General features: G+C 40.1%; 2 protein-coding genes across 2 annotated transcripts in view; one reads left to right on the plus strand and one right to left on the minus strand.

Moving 5' to 3' along the window:
* LOC126983042 (uncharacterized) overlaps positions 1–12,920 on the minus strand; it is a 27,111-nt gene extending 14,191 nt beyond the window's left edge. Inside the window, exon 1 of the mRNA XM_050835487.1 lies at positions 12,779–12,920. The gene's annotated coding sequence lies outside the window, so the exon portion shown is untranslated. The remainder of the gene's footprint in view (positions 1–12,778) is intronic.
* Positions 248–23,011, plus strand: LOC126985623 (15-hydroxyprostaglandin dehydrogenase [NAD(+)]-like). Its single transcript, XM_050840781.1, has 8 exons — positions 248–470; positions 9,279–9,334; positions 12,803–12,914; positions 18,336–18,459; positions 19,500–19,606; positions 20,470–20,643; positions 21,100–21,254; positions 21,902–23,011. Exons 2-8 carry the CDS (start codon positions 9,279–9,281, stop codon positions 22,014–22,016), a joined length of 843 nt encoding a protein of 280 aa, XP_050696738.1. The 5' UTR covers positions 248–470; the 3' UTR covers positions 22,017–23,011.
* The last annotated feature ends 2,334 nt before the right edge of the window (positions 23,012–25,345 follow it).

Here is a 25,345-nt window from a genome sequence, read left to right on the forward strand (position 1 = left end):
ACTGTAATGATATCCAATTTTTATTTGTTCTCTCTCTCTCTCTCTCTCTCTCTCTCTCTCTCTCTCTCTCTCTCTCTCTCTCTCTCTCTCTCTCTCTCTCTCTCTCTCTCTCTCTCACACACACACACACACACACACACACACACACATACAGCAATACGTTTCCTTCTTTCATCTGCTTACCAGTTTCCTCTTACAGACTTTTCATCTGCTCTCTCTTTTCCACGTGGGATGAAGCGACAAAATTCTCAAAACATACCGACGGGCCACCGCCACCACCACCACCAACCCGACCCTCCTCCCATGCCCAAGCTGGTCCAACGCTACCACCAATAGGCGGCGGCAACCAGCCCAGCTTCGGAGGGCCGCTCAGGCATAGTTGCTGCCCAGCTTTCGTAGTGAGCACGAGTGCGCTCCCCACCTGCGGTAATTTGCCACAGAGCGACTTTCATCTATCTCTCATAGCAAAGGTAAGTTACCCACCTGTGCCCCTGTCTGGCTTTGCTCAGTGACTGGCTTCGTCCTTCATATCACTTGTAGGTACTGGACTGTGATGTAATGGGGATTGAAAAGACTGAATACAAAGAAATTATGATTCTATGTGCACCAACCTTACACTTTTTTCCAAAAAAACGAGGGATATAATAATGTCAAATGGGGTTTATTTGTATGAATTATGTTTTGTTTGCATGTAGTTGATTTTACTTGTGTAAATTATGGTTTTACATATACTTTACCTTCGTACCTTCCATGAAGGTGTCACATGAAATATGGCGATGATTTGGAATTTATTTGAACTTGTAAACTAGTTATTTTTTTATTGCTCTATGAGTTATTACTACAGTTTTTATTATTATTATTATTATTATTATTATTATTATTATTATTATTATTATTATTATTATTATTATTATTATTTTTATTATTATCATAATCTATTTTTATTATTATTGCTGTGACGTGATAAAGGCATCGGACTCGGAAATTAACTAAGAGAACTTCTGAAAATATGCTTTCTCTCTCTCTCTCTCTCTCGCTCGCTCGCTCGCTTGCTCGCTCTCTCTTTCACACACACACACACACACACACACACACACACCGCTCCGGTAGCTCAATCGGCTAGAGCGCCGCACTGCAAGGCTTCACGGCCAAACAGGCGGCAGGTTCGAGCCCCGCTCAGGCCAAATTATTTCCGTTGACTAGGAGTGGTTACTATCCCCCTTTCAGCAAGGGGGATGGGGTGTGTGGAGTGTGAGGTCCTGGCAGTACCCCGTTATCGACGATAATGAGCATGCACTTGCTCGTGTCGGGAGGGTACCTGCTGGCGAAAGCGAGTCCAACTCGTGATCAGGCCGTGGTGAATTACATACACTTACGCACACATTCATTCATTCATTCACTCTTTTATCTAGGGTTAGGCAACACATTGATCACTTTTCAGCACACACTAAAAAAAAAAAAAAAACCTGCAGCTGTTGCTTGGGTCTGTATTGTTATTAGAGAGAGAGAGAGAGAGAGAGAGAGAGAGAGAGAGAGAGAGAGAGAGAGAGAGAGAGAGATGCTTTGTTAGTGAAAGTAGTCCTGGTTACAACCACTCCCACTTGCCTATGTGGCGAGTTTTCCTGATGTGACAATGGAATGCAGACTACTACTACTACTACTACTACGACTACTACTACTACTAAAGGCTGCGTGCGCAACTCATCAAGTTCAAACTCGGGGCCGAGTTGGATGCAAAACAAACCGTGCTTCTTTTGCTTTTGAACTGTTCCGCGTGGTGCCGCAAAACAGACTTTTTGCCGAAATGCCATCCACTTGTTCAGTGTTGGGTGCGGCAATAAAGCGAGTAAGTTCCCCGACAAATCGTTTTACAGACGACCAGCTACCTCCAACCCGATAGTAACCCATTGCGATGGTGAACAGTTCCAAACCATTTCAAATAGTCCGTTTGGGCGTTCGATTCCGCGGGTCCTCTCCTCCTCTCCGCTCTGTCATATAGTCCCAATACCTATTTTTCCCTCTCATATGTTACCTATAGCTAACGAATGAGAGGAAGGGATATGTAAACTACTACTACTACTACTACTACCACTATAGTTTTAGTAGTAGTAGTAGTAAGATGATGAGGAATACCACCGACACCACCAACAACTATACAGCGTTCTCAGTTTTAATCTCATAGACAAAATCGTGACTCACAAAAAAGAAAAAGGAAAACAAATCAGTCAAACAAACAAACAAACAACAACAACAACAACAACAAAGCACACCTACTTAACGCATATTTTTCAGCACTCAGTAGTTTTTTTCGCTCCTTACACGTACGTGCACTCGATGACTTTCACTTACAGAAGCTTTGGCAAGGCTTACGCTATCTGTTCACCTCTCGATACGTGTTTGCTTCATGTGTTATCACCTGTAGACGTATACCTTCTACTTAAGCGTCACTAATTACCCTGAGTCAGGTGACCCTCCTCCTCCCCTTCCTCCCCCCCCCCCCCCCCATACCCCGTTGCTAAACCTTACCACTTGCCAGCACCTATTTAGAGTTTTCTTATGTCAGCTATTTTTCTATTTTTATGGTGTGTAATTTGGCTTTTAATTGGTTCTGCGTTTTGACAATATTCTATGCGAAAGAGTCGGGTAGATAGCTCCGTCTGTCTGCCTGTGTGTCTTTGCCTGTCTGTCTCTGTCTGTGTCTGTTGCCCGGTCGCCCCTCCCCTCCACCCCCCTCTCTCTCTCTCTCTCTCTCTCTCTCTCTCTCCTAAGCTATGTTCCTCCTGATAACAAAAAAAAATAATACACACACTCTCTCACACACACACACACACACACACACACACACACACACACACACACACACACACACACACACACAAACACAAACACAAACACAGAGATCGACGATAAAGGGCATTTGATCATGTCGGGAGGGTACCTGCTGGATGATTACGAGTCCAACACGTGATCAGGCCGTGGTGGTGACTTACACACACCTGAAGGGTATGTTGGCAGGCGGACAGGTGATGAAGAGGGAGAGGGAGGCAGACCAGGTGGGGAGATGCACACTTGATCGCCTGCCTCACCTGTGTGACTGCCTCCATCCCTCCAATACTGGTCCTGCCTGTTCTGACGAGGCTTTTAATGTTACCTAAGTGCTTGGGATGAGGGTTAAGATTCTGTTTGTTCCTCTTAACTCTTCTCCTTAGTCTCTCTCCTACTTTATCTATCTATTTGTGTATTTATCTACTTGTTTTTTCTTCCTCTTTCCTTTTCTCTTCCGTTCTCGTTTCTTTCATCATTCTATTTCTTTTGTATTCCTCTTCTCTCTCATCTTAATACATCCACTCTCTCACAAGTCCCTCATTCTATTTTTTCCTCCTCTCACTTCCTCTTCTCTCTCAATGGATCCTCTCTCACACAGGTCCCTCACTCTTTTCCTCCTCCTCTCTGCTCCTCTTCTCCCACATCATATAACTAAAATCATTCATCCTTCATTTCTTTTTCTCCACTTTCTTGCTGTCTCTCCTACATCGCATTCCTCACCGTCATCAGTAAAGGGAATGGAAGCGAAACTGAAACTGAATGAAGGTAAATGAAACTGGAACGAAAGAAAGTATAGGAAGAAAAGGTGAGAAATTTAATGGTGTGAGTAGGACGAAATGATGTGAAGAAATTATGTGTTTGTGTGTAGGATGAAATTATATGCTTAGGACGAAGTACTGTGAAAAAACAAAAGCTGGTGTGTATAGGACCAAAAGGTATATAAAAACTTGTATTTTGAAGGAAATCTTGCGAAAACCTTGTGTGTTTAGGACGAACTGGTGCGACAAACAACTGTGCTTATGTTGGACGAAAATAAGTGGAAATAACTTCTGTTTTTTGAGCGAAATGGTGAAAAAAAAAGAAGTACACAGGACGAAACAGTGCGATAGAAACGCATATTAAACAAAAAGATGTGAAAAAATGTTGTGTCAGGGATGAAATAACGCGTTTAGGGTGAAAGGATGTGAATTTTTTTATGTTTAGAACGAAATGGTGTGAAGTTATTTGTGTATTTAGGAGGAATTGACGTGAAAATTTTCGTGTTTTGGGGCGAAATGGCGAGAAAATACTACTCGGAAAAAATATTGAAATTCTCCGTCAGCATAGATTATGATGTGTGGTGAAGAGAAATAAATCATTCATCCCTCATTCCCTTTTCTCCACTTTCTTGCTGTCTGCTACATCTCTTTCCTCACCGTCAGCAGTAAAGGGAATGGAAGTGAAACTGAAACTGAAACGGAATGGAGGTAAATGAAACTGGAACGAAAGAAAGTATAGGAAATAAGGGTGAGAAATATATTCATATCTTAATACATCCACTCTCTCACAAGTCCCTCATTCTATTTTTTCCTCCTCTCACTTCCTCTTCTCTCCCAATGGACCGCGGTGTTCATATCTGTACCATTGGCCCTTGAGCTTGTAGTAGGGGAAACCCATCACTCCGGGACTCAAGGCCAATGCAACATTCCGTTTACCTTCCCCAGGTTTCCCCAGGTACACATTTATTGACCACCCCGAAAGGAAGGATGAAGAATTGGATGAGCTGCAAGCCGACTGCCGGGATTCGAACCCATGCCCGCAGATTCATAGTTGGGCGCGTTAACCACTGCACTAGGAAGCGGCAATAGATTGATATAAAAGTAAATAAGCAAAGTGAAAGAGATGGGATGATGCGTCACATGAATTTCAACTTGCCATTAGTCGTCCTTGAGTTCATCTTGAAAGAAATGTCGCTGAATAGAACTTTGAGCTGATCTGCCCTGAGTCACTGAGTGAGTATCCTGGTGATGCACAAATACATCTAAGAAAACGAGGGGCCCAGAGCACGGAGAATAAATTAAGGAAGATAAAATGCTTGCGACAGCAGTCAGTTCGTGACGATGAAAATATAATAAAACAACAATAAAAAAGGACAAAAATAGGAAACGAGGAATGAGACACAAGCCACAACATGAAAGGAAAAAAAAGAATTACTGCATCACCATTAGACAGTCCATGGCGATGAAAATAAGATGATAAAAGATGAAGTTAACGAAACGAAGTGAGGAAATTAAAATCAATTCTTGATGATGAAAATATGCGAGTTGAGAAACGTGAAAAAGAGAACCCATTGCAATGAGAATTATATATATATATATATATATAGATATATATATATATATATATATATATATATATATATATATATGTATAGATAGATAGATAGAGAGATATAGATATATATTTATCTATGTCTATATATATATATATATATATATATATATATATATATATATATATATATATATATATATATATATATATATATATATATATATATATATATATATATATATATATATATATATATATATATATATATATATATATATATATATATATATATATATATATATATATATATATATATATATATATATATATATATATATATATATATATATATATATATATATATATATATATTATTGAAGGAAAGAATAATGGTGATTATTGAAGGAAAGAATAATGGCGATTATTGAAGGAAAGAATAATGGCGATTATTGAAGGAAAGAATAATGGCGATTATTGAAGGAAAGAATAATGGTGAAAATAATAAGAAAGAGCAAGACAGAGATTGTTGAGGGAAAATAAAAAAAACAAATTGAGGATGAGGCGAGGTTGAAAAGAATGAGTGGAAGAAAAGTAAACATGTGGCGTGATGGGCGTCTTCTGCGAATTGACCAAATTTGTTGATTCACCAAAGGAAAAAAAATCTACTCTATCTCTGTCTGTCTGGCTATATGTCTGTCACTCAGTTATTACTTTTCTTCTACTTTTTTCTTCATTCATCATCATCATCTCTCTCGGCAAGGTCACCCCTATTGAGTCCCAATCTGGCAAAGGCTGCCAGTGTGACTCACTAGTTTTCTCAACAAACAACTTGGCAGAAAAAATGTATAAACACGTAAAAAAAGCATAAATACACCATTAACTTACAAAATCAAACAAATCATACATATAAATGGCACGACTAAAATGATTCAGCTATTACAGTCGGTATTTATTATTTTTTTCTTAATTCATCTATCTACGATGATTATATTGAAGTGTATGTCATTAGTGGTTTGTTATTAGTCATGCAACATTTGGCTTCACGGAAGATACTGTAATATAGTACCTCACGCCTGTTATCTTACCTGTCAACAAGGTTGGTCTTATCGGTAGTAGCCATTTGTTCCTTGCGATAAAATACTCGTAAAGGCATTGCAAACATTTCAACAACCTCGACGACTTTTGAATCTCACTCACCATCGTAGTATATCGCCAGAGCCCGATTTTCTTTGTGAAATTGTTTAACGGTTGGATTAACTTAACAGCGGAATAAAGGAGAGAAATACGAAAAATAGTGAGGTAAACCCTCTCTCTCTCTCTCTCTCTCTCTCGTATAAAGTTACTACGAATTCTGCTTAATCGTTTGATAACCAGTCACCTCAAAGTGTTGGGGACGTATGATAATGAGTACGAGTGTGGTATCAGAGAGAGAGAGAGAGAGAGAGAGAGAGAGAGAGAGAGAGAGAGAGAGAGAGAGAGAGAGAGAGAGACCAAATATAACACAAAAGAAGAGTAATTATACACCAGGACAAAGTATTATGTTACAAAGACACTGTTCTTCTTCCCTCCTCCTCCCTCCCCTCCTCTGCCTAATTCTCCTACTTCTCCTCCTATTTATTTATTTCATTCGCCAGTTATTTGTCATCCTAAACCTCCTCCTCCGTGTATGTATGAGTAAACATATCCTGCATCCGGGTCACTGTATAGGAAACATCTGCAGGACTTTTTGTTTTTTATATCCATGTTACGTGCTGCTTTGCTGTGATGCTGGGATGCTGGGATGTAGAGCTGTGTGGTGGACTGTGATGGTCTGTGGTGTGTACATGAATGTGGAAAAAGAAAAGAAAAGGGAGTTACAGATTATATTTTTACAGAAGGAATGAAAGTGAGAGGGATTTTGGGAGGGGAAGTTGGTGAGGATGGAGGAAGCGAGAGGAGGAAGAGCAAGGCAGAGAAGCGAAGGCAGAGGACTAAAGGATACCCGGAAAGGAGTAAGGAGGGATATGTGGTGGGAAACGTTAGGGAGGGAAGGAGGGAGAGAATAGGAGGAATAGGAGTGAGTGAGGAAGAAAACAAAGCGGTTGAGGGGAGGGAGGAGAAATATTTATACTGCATAAGGAGAGTGTTGAGAGTAGGCCACCTTTTCATCCATCTGCGTCTGTGGTGTGATGTGATGTAGCGGAGTTGTTGCATTGTGTGGTGTGGTGCAGTGTGGGAGGTGATTGTATTACTCGCAGCGATCAAACTCTCTCTCTCTCTATATATATATATATATATATATATATATATTGAGAGAGATAGATCGATAGATGGACAGATAAGTAAATAAAGAGAGAGAGAGAGAGAGAGAGAGAGAGAGAGAGAGAGAGAGAGAGAGAGAGAGAGAGAGAGAGAGAGAGAGAGAGAGAGTATTTCCCAGGCTGCGTCATTCACACACACACACACACACACACACGAAGACGGTAGGGAGAGAATGAATGACCTTGGAATCCTCGGCCGTATCACACACACACACACACACACACACACACACACACACACACACATACGAAGTTATATAGATGGCATCATAAGATCTTTGTACTCAGCCTTGTTATCACACACACACACACACACACACACACACACACAAAGTTCCTGGAAAGTGAGTCGCCGAAACCCATCTCCTCAGTCAAGTCTCAGTCACCTGAAGCTCGTGACGCAGTTGAGGTAGTGTGACGTAGGTGTGACGTAAGCGTGTGTCCAGGGCAGACTAGACTAGATGAGAAGAGACCAAAGCAGGAGGTTATGGGAAGATGACTCACGTGGTAACTGGATTTATCTTTTACATCTGTATAATAAAATATGACTAAGCAAAATAGTGCGATGGATTCACATTAACACTTGAAGGAAACGTGACTAAGAAATGAAGGTAAAAGGTTACGAAAAAGCAGCTTGGGAAATACATACTGGATTTAAGATTTTTCAATAGAAGTAAATGACTAAAAAGCCTGAATGAACCTACGTATAGGAAAATAGGTGTCCAACGAAAAGTTTGTGTTACGAAAATGCAGCGGTGGGAAATAATGATCCAAAAATATATACCAAAGAGTCGAATACCAATCTTATTATTTTTTTTTTCACGTTTCAGCCTATAAGGCCGCTAGGCTTTCTTAGTGGGGCCTGATGGTCGGCCCCAGCCCGATCTGGCGTAGGCGAGTGTTTATAATAATAATAATAATAATAATAATAATAATAATAATAATAATAATAATAATATTAAATGGTTTATTGTATAATGAGAAGCAAGCAAGCCTGGAGGTGAACATGTACATCAGTAGAAGATATGAAACATGGAAGTAAATGGATGATTGGCTTATGCTGCCCCCTCGAGCTTGTCCTTAAGCTTCTCCTTTAGAGAGAATCTAGAGTGCGGGTTGATAGGATGTCTTCCGGACAGCATGTGGGTAGTCTTAGGCCGCTCGGCGGTAATTGAAAAATCCCATCTTTAGCAGCAGGCAAGACTAGAACCCGCGTCCTCCTGGACGTGGCGCCGGCACGCTAACCACTCAGCCACTGCCTCTCCATATGGGATGAAATTTATATGGAGTAATACCTGGATAATAAGTTACACGAAAAAAAAAGAGGAAATGCCAAAAAATAAAGAGTAAGTTCTGGCTATGGTGGTGGTGTTGGGAGAAGTGGTAGTTGTAGTAATGGAGGTGGTTGTAACTGTAAGAGAATAATAGTAGTGGTGAGCAATTGTAGAACAGAAGGATGGAGATGCATGGCTCATGGTGGTTCTGGTGGTGGTGGCGGTGGAAGTGGTGGACGTGGCTGTGAGGAGAACAATGGCAATCGTATGTTTAGGTCTCAGTCCTTCCACTAAGCTTTTTTTTTTTTTTTTTTTTTTTTGCTTAATGGAATGGCAGTGCTTGTCACGATGGTGAGGAGAGGCAGTATGGTAATGGCGGCGAAAGCAACGGTGCATGATGGTAATGGTAGTTAGGAATTGTAGTGACCCAGTCCTTCTTCGCGGCGATGGCAGAACGGAATGTCAGAGCTGTGATAGTTATGGCGATGAAGGGGTGGTATGATAATGATGGTAATGGTAATGGGAGAGAGGAATGGTAGTGCCTCAGACCTTCTTCTCGTCTCAGATGGGCAACTGCCTCGGGTCGGCGTCCAAGGCGGAGACGCAGCCAGGGTCAGACAGGCAAGTAATTAATTAATGATGCTGATGAGAAGGAGGGTGTGTGGGTGGTGTTCATGATAGTGTTGACCATATGGCGGCGCATTCTCTATTCTGGCTTTGACTGGCCGGCTGGTTTTTCTGGCTGCTTGCGATAGCTCTGAATGGCCGACTAAGGCGCATTTGTACCTTGATTCTGGCTTTTGGTTTGCTTGTTCGGTGGCTTTTGGTGTCTGGTTGGCTTGGCTGTCTGACTACTCTTGCTGGCTATTTTTCTGATTGGTAAGTTGCATTGATTTGGCGGATTGGGTATGGCTATCTGGTTGGCTTGGCTTGCTGTCTGACTGGATGGTTGGCTTGGCTGTCTGACTACTCTTTGTGGCTACTTTTCTGACTGGTAAGTTACATTGATTTGGCGGGTTGGGTATGGCTATGTAATTGGCTTGGCTGGCTGTCTGACTGGGTGATTGGCTGTCTGACTGGGTGGCTGGCTGTCTGACTGGGTGGTTGGCTAGCTGGCTTGGCTGGTTGCTCTAAGTGGCTTATATCTTGTGATCTCCTTCCATTCTACTTTTTGTTTTCTTTTCTTCATGTAGAGTTTTTTTTCGCGTCAGGATGATTTCACTTATTTTCAACATTTTTTTTTTTTCAGTTTACATTGTTGAAAAGTCTAAGATTCTGTCATCTGCTTCACTTGCTTTATTTTTCCTTATTTCTTCATTTCCCATTACAACAGTGGCGAGAACTTTATAACCTTTACTTGATATTTTTTTCCTATTTTACAAACTTTCTACTACCAGGAAAGGCTGCAGAGGCGCATTTTTTTCATATGCTACTTATTTTCGTTCTGTCAGGATAACTTATTTATTTCGCACTGGATTATTTTTTAGCCTGTATTCTCTTCTTTCAATATATATCTATACTACGCGGTGGCTTGCTGTAGCGTTTTCTTTTCTCTCAGATGCTTTGATTATTTTCAGATTGTGATTGCTTCAACGTTTTCCCTCTTGTTTCTTGTATCATTCTCTCTCTCTCTCTCTCTCTCTCTCTTCTATGACGCACTTCCTTTATGCAAAACAAGTAACTCCCTCCAAAAAAATGGCTACACGACTTTTTCTTTTTCTTTTCCCGTTCTTTTCGTGCTTCTTGCCATTGCTTTCACCTACCAAGAGAATAAAAAGTGAAGGGAAGTGCACGTGAAACTAAGGAAGAGAAACACTTACCATAATATTATAACCGCAACTTTTTGGGCATGGAGGAAATAATAAGGAAAAAACCACACACGCAATGATTAACCAGTTTGTTTGTTTGGCTGTGTGTTTGTGTAGCAGTTTTCTTATCCATTTTTTATCTGTCTTGATTTGTGATGTGTGAATGCGTGTTTGTGTATGTGTTTTTCGTACGCTGTGATTTTGCTACGCTTCTTATTTTCTTCTTTTTGCTTATTTTTGCCTTCGTCTGCTTCTCTCTCTCTCTCTCTCTCTCTCTCTCTCTCTCTCTCAAGGGACACAGAGGACGCTGTTGTTTGCCTCTGACTGCGTTTCTTCACCCTCACTGATTCGCTCTTATTTCCGTTTCCGAGAGCACGAAGGCACAAAAAACAACGCTTATCTTCAGTTTGTTTTCCTTCTCTTTCTTTCTTTCTTTTGCTTTTTGCTTCTTTCTTTCTTTCTTTTGGTCTTTCTTTCTTTCTTTTTTTCTTTGCTCTTTCCTTCTTTCTTCCTTTCTTTTGTTCTTTCCTTCTTTCTTTTGTTCTTTCCTTCTTTCTTTCTTTTGCTCTTTCCTTCCTTTCCCCTGACTTTCTTCTTGTCCATTCATCGTATTTAGTATCTCGGCTTTCCCTTTTAATTTTCTTTCTTTATTCGTTTGCTGTATTAGCCTGTATATAAATAATTGAGCTTCCCCCTTTTATTCCGTTTTCTTTCTCTTTGTGTCCATAATTATATCCCGTTAATTATATTCGGTTTCTTTTCTATTTTTTCCGTTTATATTCACTTATCCAGTTATCTCATATTTTCGTTTCCCCAATTTTTGTTTTATAATTAATTGCATATATTTACTTACAAAATCACCCACTATGATATGAATATTGTAGGGAAAACGATGAAATAAAAATCTTAAGAGGTAATTAAAAAAGATGTGAGTGAATCGAAACTAAAAACCTCGACCTACCCTTTATTTCCGTTTTCTTCTTCATTAATTTACCTTATACTTCTGAGTGCCCTGTTTTCCCACCTTATATCATACGGTGTCGTGATTTAATAATGCCCACACAGAGAGTAATAATTTCTTGGTTCCAGTTTGTCTAACACTCTGAACGCTCCCATATACCCCGAGATTATGGCCTTGTTATCTTATCAGCGTATTATCTTCTGTTAATGATGCGTTTAGGGACGAAAAGATTGAAGATTTATTGTGATATGACCCACAGAAATAAACAGAGACAGTTTCTTTTTTAGTTATGTGCTCTCTCTCTCTCTCTCTCTCTCTCTCTCTCTCTCTCTCTCTCTCTCTCTCTCTCTCTCTCTCTCTCTAGTGTGTGTGTGTGTGTGTGTGTGTGCCATGGTCATACTGTCACTTACATATTAAAGTCTTGCCTTGCATATTGTTATGACCACCACCACCACCATCACCATCATCACCACCACACCCACTAACACTACCCCCCCCCCCCCCCTCCCCGCCGCCGTCACCACCATTGCACAAATAAGCGAGATAAGAAAACAAAAAATCTTGCAGCTTGTCCATGAATTCACTTCTTGCCTAAATATTGTCCTGATGTATGTACCACCACCACCACTACCATCACCATTACTATCATCACCAACAATACACCACTCTCCACCATCATCAGAACCACTACTATATACTGCCATCTTCATCACCAACACTAACATCACTACCGTTACCATCACCACTACTACTGCCATCTTCATCACCAACACTAACATCACTACCGTTACCATCACCACTACTACTGCCATCTTCATCACCAACACTAACATCACTACCGTTACCATCACCACCATCACCACCAACAGTAACAACAACAACAACACGTTCACCACCACCACCAACACCACTACCCTCAACGCTGTTCTCTAGTACAGCACCACCATCACCCTACTACTTCTGCCACCATTATAAACCTACTATTCTCATGATGGTCGCCACCACCTCACCATCACCACCACCAAGAACACATTCCTAGCACAATCGCCATCATCAACACAATACAAAACACATCCTTTCACCCTTTCACCTCCGCAACTCACCACCACCACTACCTCCAGCCACCACCATTACCATTTCCTCTTTAACACCTCAACCTGCCTTCCCTCCACAACCTACCACAACCACCACCATCACTTGCCACCATTACCACCATTCCCCTGTTCAACCTTCACTCCCACAACACACCACCACCATAACCACCCCTTGTCATCACTATCACCCTCCCATTAACACCTGTACTTGCCCTCTCCCCAGCAGGACAGATAGAAGCGAGGGCATGGAGATCAAGGGCAGTGTCGCCATCATTACAGGGGCTGCCAGGGGCCTGGGTAGAGCCTTCGCCGAGACCTTGCTGGCACGTGGAGCTAAGGTAAGAGGGGAAGGGAGGAGAAGAAGAAAGAGGAGGAGATGATTGGAAGTAGGTTAAGGAGAGTTGAAAGGTTGGAAAAGCATGAAAAGAAGAAAAGTAGATACGTAAGGTAAGGAAAGGAAGGTAGGAAAGTAGAGATGAAGGGAAATAGAAAAGAAATTGATAAGAAAGGAGCGTGAGAGCCAGAGAGAGAGAGAGAGAGAGAGAGAGAGAGAGACAGAGGGGGGGGGGATATGGAGAAAGGGAGTGGATGAATTAGAACAGAAGAGGGAAAAGAAGGAAGGTAGGGCAGAACAGGGATGAGGAGGAAATTATGTGATTCGTAAAGAAGGAAATTGAGATAAACTGTTAAACGCCAGGCAGGAAAAAGACTGGAGGAGTCGACGAGTGACAGAAGTTAGGGGTGTGAAAGGTTGAGAGAGAGAGAGAGAGAGAGAGAGAGAGAGAGAGAGAGAGAGAGAGAGAGAGAGAGAGAGAGACCTTACTGAAGCGACACGACAAGAGGACTGACACTGCATAGTTTATTGGGTGATGTGTTTACCACTTGTGACACGTTTTTGAGTTTATTTAATCTTATTTTTGAGAGAGAGAGAGAGAGAGAGAGAGAGAGAGAGAGAGAGAGAGAGAGAGAGAGAGAGAGAGAGATGGAATAGAATAGTTTATTTTAAGTGAAATAAACAATGACTTCAATTTCTCTCTTGACCGAATAAATTTGATTAGCTGAAGAAGTGTTTATGTGGGAAAGTAATAAAAAGTGCGATGGAGTTACTAGAGCGAAGAAAAGTAGTCTAAAAGTACTAGATGAATGAAAATATAAAAATGAAATAATATGCAAGGTTGAAATTGCATTTAAAGAAAACCAAAATGACCAGTAAAGAATAACAAGTAAAATGCCGCCGTACAGAAAGTTGACATAATATAATATTTTATTATATATATATATATATATATATATATATATATATATATATATATATATATATATATATATATATATATATATATATATATATATATATATATATATATATATATATATATATATATATATATATATATATATATATATATATATATATATATATATATATATATATATATATATATATATATATATATATATATATATATATATATATATATATATATATATATATATATATATATATATATATATATATATATATATATATATATATATATATATATATATATATCTATATATATATATATATATATATATATATATATATATATATATGCAAGTAATCCCTCTCAACAATTACAGAACACGCATACTATCCAGATAAAAAAAAATCAATGAATATAAAAATTCAAGACAACAAATTAACAAAAAGCACGTCAGAATTAAACGAAAATTACTCTATGAAAAAATAAGTGAGACTGTTTATGTGAACTTAAAAAAAGAAATAAGACGTGATTTGATAACGTAAGTGGCCAAGAGCTGCACGTGATGCGGTGAAAGACTGATAAACACAAGGCACTTTACACCCTCTCACCCCTCGCCCCTCCCTCCCTCCCTCCCACGCATCCCCACTGTCCTATCTGGGGTGCGCGCACTAACACACACACACACACACACACACACACACAGAGAGAGAGAGAGAGAGAGAGAGAGAGAGAGAGAGAGAGAGAGAGAGAGAGAGAGAGAGAGAGAGAGAGAGGAAGGAATGTAGTCAGACGGGTTTTCGACAACTGGAGAATACAAACGAACGAACGAAAACAAAATATAGATGAGGGAAGAATAAAGGCACAGAGATAATAAGGGTGCAGGATTGAGGCATGACACTGTAGCGAACAAGGGATGGCGTTATAATATATATATGTAGTCCATCAGTGCCATCATCTCCAACTTAGAACGAACAAGAAGAGTGAGGGAGTATGGTGAAGCAATTCTCTTAAGACCACAGAGAACGACTGCCAAGGGAAGGGTGGAAGATGAGCGTTGGGGCTCGAGGAGGAGGAATCAAATTCGTGTCCGATAGCTGACACCAATTGAAAGAAAACTTGGCACAGAGACTTACATTATTATTATTATTATTATTATTATTATTATTATTATTATTATTATTATTATTATTATTATTATTGCAGCTCTTAAGCGTAATCTTTCAAGGAGTGTTATATTTCATGCGAAAATAAACAAAAAACCTCAGACTACAGATAAGAGAGAGAGAGAGAGAGAGAGAGAGAGAGAGAGAGAGAGGGGCCCGTCTGGGTGTGTCATGCCATCTTGTCTAACCAGCGAGCTTAAGGAATGACGTGTCTACATATTTTTCTTTTTTTCCTTACATGAGGATAAAAACAGGAGGGGGGGTGATCTTTATTGCCTCCGCTTCTCTCTCTCTCTCTCTCTCTCTCTCTCTCTCTCTCTCTCTCTCTCGTGTGTGTGTGTGTAATAGCTTCTCCAGAGCCAAGAGAGCAGATCTTTCTGTGTATATTTTTTTAGGCGTACACACACACACACACACACACACACACATACACACAAAAACTCATCATTCACTTCTTTCATCACCACCATCACTATATCATCACATTACTTTCATCTGTGTTACCTTTCAACATGCAGGATACAACGTCACTATATACCTGCACCACTACCATCGCCATCACCACCACCGCTGCCACCATTGCTAACACCACCATCGCCACCACCGTCACTATCGTCACTCACCATAGCGACACAATGATATAAACCCACAATTACACACATTGAATTTACTTCTTTCCGGTATTTTCTAATTACTAAAACAAACGCGAACCTGCGATTTGTTTCTTCTTTATTCTACGTTTTACTTCCAACTTCCTTTAACTAAAACGTAGTCGCTCCTACATACCGGAAACGAAAATCCCATGAGTTAATGAAACTTATCAAACAAGCAAGAAAAACACATGCGAATTTGTCTCACGTTACAGGTAGATTATCAAACACCTGAGTCCCTCTTAATGATCACGCACCTGTCTGCTTAGCGCGTCGTGACTGGCGTGGAAGGCAATTAAAAAAAATCACTCCGCGTATTACGAATATTGGGTTACTTCATTATGAGGACGAGGAGGTGCCATAATTTACTGAGGTTGAGGAATTCTTTATTCATCTCTGTCCGTCTCTCTCTCTCTCTCTCTCTCTTGCGTTTCTGTCTGTCTGTCTTGCCTTTCTGCCTTTCTTTCCGTCTTTCTGTTTGTCGTCTCTCTCTCTCTCTCTCTCTCTCTCTCTCTCTCTCTCTCTCTCTTACGACATTGCTGTCCTCGTCGCTGTACAAACACAATAACAAACAGCCTACTAACCCACTCACATCGCCACTACACACACACACGTCAGCCCCTCACCCACTCTGCCTCCCCCCAAACTGTACCCCCGCCCTCCCTCCCACCCACCCGCATGCTCCCTCGAACGTACACCAACACCCACTCGAATGGGCCTCATCTCCTCCACTCTCCCTCTCGCCTCTCTTCCTCCTCCTCCTTCCTTCTATTCCTTCCTCTCCTCCTCATACTGTGCTTTTTTCTCCTCCTCCTCCACTCCACATGTATATATTTTTCTTTCTAAAGCCTACACTGACTTCGGCAATGATTCCAATTAAGAAGGTGCAAGCTCACAAAATTTTCCCTTTTCACACGCACCATCACACATGATTTATTTCATGGGAAGTTTCAATTCGTTTTATTTTACGGAAAATCAAGAAACACAGTAGCACTAACACCATTGCATCAAGAGACTGTGTGTTCAATAAAAAAAAAGGTGTCTCTTGAAAGTCTCAAAGCATATACCACGTCCTGAATTCATCTTGTGCGGGGGTACATTACTTGTAGTAAAATAAGCAAAGAAGTAAAAAGTAAATTTGGGAGCATACATAATAGCTGCGCTTGACGGCGGTGCTCATCTCCGTTTGGTTGGTCCTTTGAGCCTGTTGTGGGAGAGGAGTCAGAGGACCCTTTAACGACACAGGGCCAGTGTAACGTTCGTGCTATCATAGTTTACCTTCCTCAGGTTTTCCAAAGGTATCCATTTATCGATCATCCAGAAAAAAAAAAAGGATGAATAGCTGGGCGGGCTGCACGCCGGCCGCCCAAGGCCAGTAGATTCATAGTTAGTGTTACCTTACTATGTTCTCAATCCTTTATCACTCCACACAACATCCTGGGAAGGGGCATAATTATAGGCGCGTCACTTAGAGGTTTACATATGAGCAGGGCAAGGTTACGTGTGTCTGGGTGTAGGTATCTCGTCTTCCCTTTCGCGTCTACGCTCACCACAGTGGCCGGAAGGATGTTGAATGTTAATTTACTCTGGTAAATGGCCTATAATACTGCTGACACTCTTAATAATCTTCATACGACTACTACTATTACCACTACTGCTACTACTTTTTTTTAACATCGCCTGTAGCGCCGGTAGGCTTAGGGTAGTCTTAGGCCACTCGGCGGTGACTGAAAAATCCCAGGTGGTAGCGTGAGAACGTTGTCCATGCATGGCGCGGTGAATGCCGGGTCCGCACGCTTACCACTCACCCACCGCCTACACTACTACTACTACTACTACTACTACTACTACTACTACTATTACTGCTTCTACTACTGCTGCTTCTACTGCTACTACTACTATTACTACTACAATTACTACTACTACTACTACTACCACGTACTACTACTACTACTACTACTATCAGTGTTACTACTGCTACTACTACTACTACTACTATTACTACAACAATTACTACTACTACTACTACTACTACTACTTCTACTACTACAAAAAGTATTACGCCAGTAAGGTAAAAGTATTTGGAATCTGAACATCTGGCGGCTAGTACTGCGGAAAGGGGTTTAGCTTGTTTATACGAGTATTTTAACCTCTTCAGTACCATGACGCAGTATATGAGTCATTTCATCTCTTGAACCATATCCTAGAGACGCTGTATGTGCGTCATGGTCATTGGACTATTCTACGTAGTCTGTAAAAAAAGGGATAATGGCAGATTTATGTTTTTTGTCTTGTGTATTGAAGGGGTTAAACATCTACAAACAGTATATGTGTGTAGATTCTCTCTCTCTCTCTCTCTCTCTCTCTCTCTCTCTCTCTCTCTCTCTCTCTCTCTCTCTCTCTGCATCTCCAAATGCTTTTTCACTAACTCTGCAGTCCTTGGACCCTGCTTTACCTATTGGAAACATACCTTCTACTGGCTTAAAAAAAAAAAAAAACCCATCAGTATTAGGATTAACAAAAATATGTTATACTACACTTGACACATGCGTACACATCTGCCAGTCCAGTAGGTACAAGCTAGTCAAGGGTGGCTAACCTGCTACAGGAGACATTATCCTTTCGTACAAAACGTGTTGGCTTCAAGAGCCTTGGTGCTATGGTTGTTCTGTGCTCTGAGCCGCCTTCTCCCTCAGGTGTGTGTGGCTGACATAGATACAGAGCAGGGCCAAACCACCGTGGCAGAGCTGCAGGCCAACCATGGGGAAGGCAATGTCATATTTGTCTCCTGCAATGTTACAAGTGATGATGACTTTAAGGGTGAGTAACTGTCTGGGTATTAAAATTTAATTAACTCATAATCTCAACTGGAAACTCCATATCTCCTCTCTCACTAAATCAGCTTCCTCGAGGCTGGGCGTTCTGCATCGTCTCCGCCAGATTTTCTTCCCCGCACAGATGCTGTCCATATACAGGTGCCTTGTCCGCCCTCGTATGTAGTATGCATCACATGTGTGGGAGGGCTCCACTCACACAGATGTCTTGGACAAAGTAGATCGTCTCATCATCTCCCCTCCTCATACTGACAGTCTTCTACCTCTTCATAATTAAACTCCGCCGCCATGTTACCTCTCTTTCTATTTTCTATCAATGTTTTCATGCTGACTGCTCTTCTGAACTTGCTAACTGCATGCCTCCCCCCCTTCCGCGACCCCGCTGCACTCGACTTTCTACTCTAGCTCATCCCTATTCTGTCCAAACCCTTTATGCAAGAGTTAACCAGAGTTAACCTCTTTCATCCCTTACACTGGTAAACTCTGGAACAATCATCATTCATCTGCATTTCCTCCTGCCTATGACTTGACCTAATTCAAGAAGAGTATATCAAGACACCTCTCCACCCGAAATTACCTCTCTTTTGGCTACTCTTTACTTTTGTCTATTATGGGAGCAGTGAGTAGCGGGCTTTTTTCTGCACTCTTTTTGTTGCCCTTGAGCCGTGTTGAACGTGTATCCTTTGTGCCCTGCCCCGTTCCTGCTCCCCTCGGTGTTCTGTGTGGGCCGCTGTGAGTGACTGGTGCCCGTGTGGTTGTTCTGGTGAGGATCACGCCACCTGCCTGCCCGTGTATGGTGTGTGGTAGGGGGGGTGGCGTAACAATATATATATCCACACAGTCTATGTATGTATGTATGTAAATATATAATACCTAAGTATCTATCTATTATATATTTTAATTCCAGAGGTTTCTTAGTTTTCCTGCCATGTAAATTCTAGATGTAGGAAGAAGAAAGAAGAAATGAATGAATTAAGATATGTTTTAGTGTTATTATAATTTTTCACTATTTTCATGTCTCTGCAGGAGTCTGGGATGCCACTGTTGAGAAACTGGGGCCTGTCAATATCCTTGTCAACAATGCAGGCATTGGAAACGAACAGAAGTGGGAAAAGACCATAGAAGTGAATCTGGTGAGTTCCCATTGTAGTTCCGAGGATTGATATGTCTTGATTTGCTTTCAACATTTTTCTTGAATTAATCCATTTGATTTTATGGGTTATTATTGCTAATCAGCATTCACTATCTCAAATATAATTCATATCAGGCTAAAATACTTGTCTAAAAAATTATATAGAGCATAAAAATGACGCGAAAATAAATTATAATAATTGAATTTTTGATATGCTTATTTTTCATACGTGAGGTATATTTTCTAGGTTCTATATTAGTTTCCTAATAAGATTACCAATATGAATGGTGTGCATTGATTTTTTAATATACTTGATTACTGACCGAAGCAGGCGAATGAGGTAAAAGAACTTAAATTAGGATCACTGAATTTCAGGGATGTAAGGTGGTACATGAGATTAATTCTTGCTATGAAATCATGTCCAAACATATATCAAAAACTTTAATCCAATGACTCTTTTATGGTGATGTATGACATTTTTATAACTGTAGTCCGATTCAGCTATGATGTCACTTTGGCCAGGGCCCGCTCTGGAACTTCCCTTGTCATAGCGCTTTCAAATCTTATTCAGTTAATATCTGCAGAATATCTGATACACAATTTCAAATAGTAAGTAGATGACAAATGAGGGGGAGAGTGATGTACCGGGGGTGATGCAGCAGCGCAATGAAGAGGTTCGCGCCCCACCCAAACTAACTTCATCTATAGTCTCCTTGAACTTCATATTTGTGTCGGACTAGAGTAAAAGGCGATCGTAGTAGCACCTCTTCTGTGCAGTGGTTAGCCTACCTAACTATGAATCTGCGAGCCTGGCTTCCAACTTTACTTGCTTTATAAGGCAAACATATCTTTCATAACCTACAGGGAGGGTGTATGAGAGGCACACTACTGGCCCTGGAGAGGATGGGCACCAATAAAGGAGGGTCAGGTGGAGTGGTGGTCAATATCTCCAGCATTGTAGGTCTCAAAAGCAACCCCTTTGGCCCCGTCTACTCTGCCAGCAAGCATGCCATTGTTGGCCTCACACGGAGCTTAGGGGTAAGTGGTCTCTTCTCTCTGGCACTTGTTTTTCCTTTAATTGTTGCTTAGTGCCATCTCTCACTCACTTCATGTTCACGTTTTGGTGTTCATAGTTCTTGTCATGTGTAGAGTGCGGCATCAAACGTTTTTGAAGTTGAAATTTTATGACATAATACTACCTTTGTCATTATCATTATCGGTCATTATTACTCCACTGCATGGCAAAGGCCTTTCACGGCCTTTTCCATTGTCTGTCTGATTTTAGTGTACTCTATCCTGGCCCAGGAAAGTTACAAATTTCATCACTACACCTGGTTCTTTGTTGCTCTGAACTCTATGTTTCCTGAGTTGCCACTCTGTTACTGTGTCCATTTATTACCTGTTCTGTGCACTCATTCTTCATATCTATAATTGCCCTTACTTACTGAGAACTAACCCAAGAGTTTTATAAATATTTTCATTCTTCCTCTACAGAATGATTTCCATCTAAAGGTCAGTGGGATCAAGGTTCAAGCTCTGTGCCCCAGCTTAGTGAAGACAGATTTGCTGGCAAATGCTATAAAGAATGCATTCTCCCCTGAAGTAGCACAGGCAATGGCCAAATTTGCATCCAGCCTTGGGAGTTTGACGTAAGTACAGCGAATACCAAACTAGATTTTTTTTTGTACTGGGAGTTCTTCCTTTTATTAAAGAAACACTATAATCTATATACCTATGTCATATTTCATTATGTCTGTCATAACAGACGAAAGAAAGGTCTTCTAGATGCCTTAAAATTTTAGTATCACTAAATAAGTCACAGTTTGATTAATATATATATATATATATATATATATATATATATATATATATATATATATATATATATATATATATATATATATATATATATATATATATATATATATATATATATATATGCAAAAAACACTTCCAAACTTAAGACACTTGACTAATGAAATATTAAAGTTCATTATTATAATAACACTCATTGTACACTTAATCTAGGCGCACCATTCCAATTACTTTCGTGGAGGAAAAAACACTATATTTTCGATATTTGAGCTTTGGTATATGAATTGACAATATTCAAAATAAAGTTTCATTAATTTATTTTTAGAGTAGTTCACTCTTATAACTCATTTCAGTCTTCTAGATATCTTTTTGCTATGAATTTTTGCTATGAATTCTTTGGTACCAGAGGTACCTATAAATTGGCAAAGATACCCTGCAAAAATCTACCTTCAATTCTAACTGTGGTCTGTTTATTTCCTAGGGCTGAGGCCGTGGCTGGAGCATTAGTGAAACTGCTGGAGGAGGGGCGCAATGGAGGATGTCTAGTGGTGGAGGCAGAGAAGGAGCCCTACTATGTAGAAGCTCCTGTCTCCTAACAGACCTTACTTCACCATGGCATGGATATAGTCGGGCATATTCAAGAAAATAGGGAATTCCTTGCTGATGAGTCTGTTTACCCTTGCCTGACAAAATTACAATGGGATTCAATTATTGCCCCTCTAAGGTATGCGTTAATACATGAACACTCTACCAATTGGTGTTCATACTTGGAAAAAAGCTATTCAGAAAAAAATGACCTGAGGCATAGAACTTATAAACTCCCTATAAAGAGTGCTTGTCAATCTTGTATTCTTAGAATATCAAATTTTTGTTCTGTAACTCAATTCTCCAGATATTTTTTTCCTTCTGGCATGACTAGTAGGCCTAATTGGTTCAGTGTGTACAAATTGGTGAAAATACCTATGAGGAGCATCTGCACACTTTTGAAAACATCGCCACAATCTTGGGAATACTTCTGATCCATTGTGGCTTTACAAAATAATATCACTCAGGCGCAACAATTTTGTGTCAGGAAAACAAGATCTGATATGAACAGTGAGGCATGTGAGGGTGCTAAGACAGATAAGTTATTAGCTGTTACTGTAAACAAGTGAGATTACCATCACTAAATTAACCTGGCAGCTTCTGTGTATTGTTGAATTTTTTTTTTCCAATGTGAAGTCATATAATATATTTTTTTATACTTAGTACACGAGACATAATATATTTGGGGCATATTTCATTCTGCTCTAGTTAGTAGCAGCTACAGTAGTCCAGATTTTACATGTTTCATATACATCGAAAATTCATAAAGCAGGGGTGCTAATTTTTTCGTTAATCGATGGGTGTAAGGGCTTGGTTAATTTTTATTTCACTGCTCATTTCTTGTACTAAGAAAGAGATGGTTATTTATATTTCTTTTTTTTTTTTTAGAAAGATTGCCCATAGAAATTGTATTCTATTTTTTTTTTGTAATGAACATGAACAATATTTTTTATAATGTGTTAAACAAGATAAATGTGCCACTGTTTGAATTAGATTATGCTTCATATATATTGTATTATTTTCAACACAAATAATGCCTAAGTCAGTGTGTCCACATTAGTGTTTAAGTACCTATATACATAGTATTCCCAAATTGCAACACATTAAATTTGCATGTTCCATCAATGAGATTTCCGATACTGTAGGAAGTAGGCAGATAGGCACTTGCTCAAACCTGCGTAAGCCTCTCTCAGTGAGGTATATGCATTGACCTCAAAATTTAAGGATTAGTACACACACGTACTGTGACACACACACACACACACTCCCCCATACTCACACACAGTGGACTTTTTCCTCATTTATTTCTGCCCTTAATTAGGATGTTTCTTCTGTTGTACACTCTCTCTCTCTAAATTAAGTGAATATTTATTTTTCGATAAAAAATAGCATGTATAGTTATTATGGATGTACTCGATCATAGTCTAATAACAATATTTATTAGCAACCTAAAAAAAAAAGAATCGGACATGAAGAATTATTCAATAAATCCGAGCAATCTGGTACCGGTACCGAGCAATCTGGTACCGGTACCGTACCGTTCAACTGGTACCGGTACCTGTCCACCGGCCGGGTGGCGGGCCCCGCCCGGCCACCCCGAGCAGACGCCAGACACTCGGTGTCTAGCAGTTGACGGCTGTTGCGTGTTCTTCCCGCTGGGCTGGCTGATAAATGGGTCCCAGGCTGGGGAAACGTAGGCAAGGTAAACTGTTGTAACCCAAATGTCACATTGGCCCTGTGTTCTGGGGCAAAGGGTTTTGCCTACCATAGGCTCAGGGTTAATGTGACGGAGATGATCACCGAACTCTAGCGTATGGCCCCAACTCTACCTTTCCTTTACTAGACACATCACCTACAACATCTAGTAAAGCAAGCCAAGTAAATAAATGTAATACTTTAGTACAGTAACTATCATTGTGAGACAAAAGAATGAGCCATGGAGTGACTAAACAATTACCGAAATATCCAACGAACATTATTCATGTCTCAAAGTATGGGTCATTGTTTAGCAGGAGCGGTCTATTTGAAATGCATACTACTTATTTCCTGTTAAGGTTATGGAGCTTTTTCATGTGGATCTTGTTTCACCAGTATTACACTATGAAAATGCTAAAGCAAATTTACCACAACTTGTTATTTCAAACACTATGGCATATATTGACTGCCCCTCTTCACTCCCCAATCTATTTACAAACTAACATACCCACTTTAACCAAACAGACATTAACTTATCACCACTAAAATTTTAACCTAATGCTGCTGAGGATAGTAACCTCACTGCAAAGGAGATTAACTATCACTGCCAAATCAACTCCAGTACTTTCATAGCTGTTTACTGGTGATAACTATCTCCACATTAAAAAGCATGATAAAATGAATAGTCTGTGACTCTTAAATAGATCACTCAAATCTACTCGTGTCAAAGGTAGGGGTGCAGCCAGAAATATAATTGGGGGAGAATGACTAACCGAGAGAAATGTAAAACACACTGCACTTTACCATGTGGATTCATGCATAGCTAAATTAACTAATCTTCCAGATGGTTTAATTACCACAAAATTTTGGGGGTGGGTTGGGCACTCCTGGCTTTGCTAGTGGTCAAAGGTATGAAATTACAAATTACGACAATTATTTATCAAACATGTATGAGTGCCCATACTCCACTCTGGTTAATCTTCAGCGAGCATCACAAGTTCTCCATATATACTTATTATGAGTGCTTTCAGCAGGCTATTGAATTTAATTAGTGTAGGAGTTCACGGTCACCTAATGATCAGTGAAAGATATTATGAACGGTAGACATACGTCCTTATAGAGTAGTGTTTTGATAGCACTGTAATGTACCATGCCAGTATTGTTTTGGCCATGAGTTTTCTTCTTCATCAGTGTCGTGTTATGGAGAAAATCTGCCCTGGGTCCGGGTTACGATCCCTTACAGGGGTTTCGAGTGACCTTAAAAATATGAGGAAAACGGGCACGATAAGACGTTTGCAAGTGTTTACTTAGTGAATAGCCTTAGAAGGCGTTAAGAACTTCTTAAGGATTTATGAAGGAGTCAGAGGGGGGATGAGTAGGAGGAATATGCCCAGAATCGTCCAAGGTGGAGTTCTTACAGAAAGTTTGAGCGAAGAGTTCAGCCTTAGAGACAGATGAGACGGCAGTACTGCTGTCAGGGTTAAGGAGAGGAGGGAAAGAGGAAGAAGTGAAATTGAAGGAGATATTTTTGGCTAGATGCCAGAAGTCACGCGAAGAATTAAGGTGTTGACATTTTCTATTGATAAAAGAAGTTTTGGTAAGTTGGAGAATAGATTTGGCACGATTCTGGGCTGAAATGTAAAGG

Source organism: Eriocheir sinensis, chromosome 5 (genome assembly GCF_024679095.1).
Source record: "Eriocheir sinensis breed Jianghai 21 chromosome 5, ASM2467909v1, whole genome shotgun sequence".
Lineage (NCBI taxonomy): Eukaryota > Metazoa > Arthropoda > Malacostraca > Decapoda > Varunidae > Eriocheir > Eriocheir sinensis.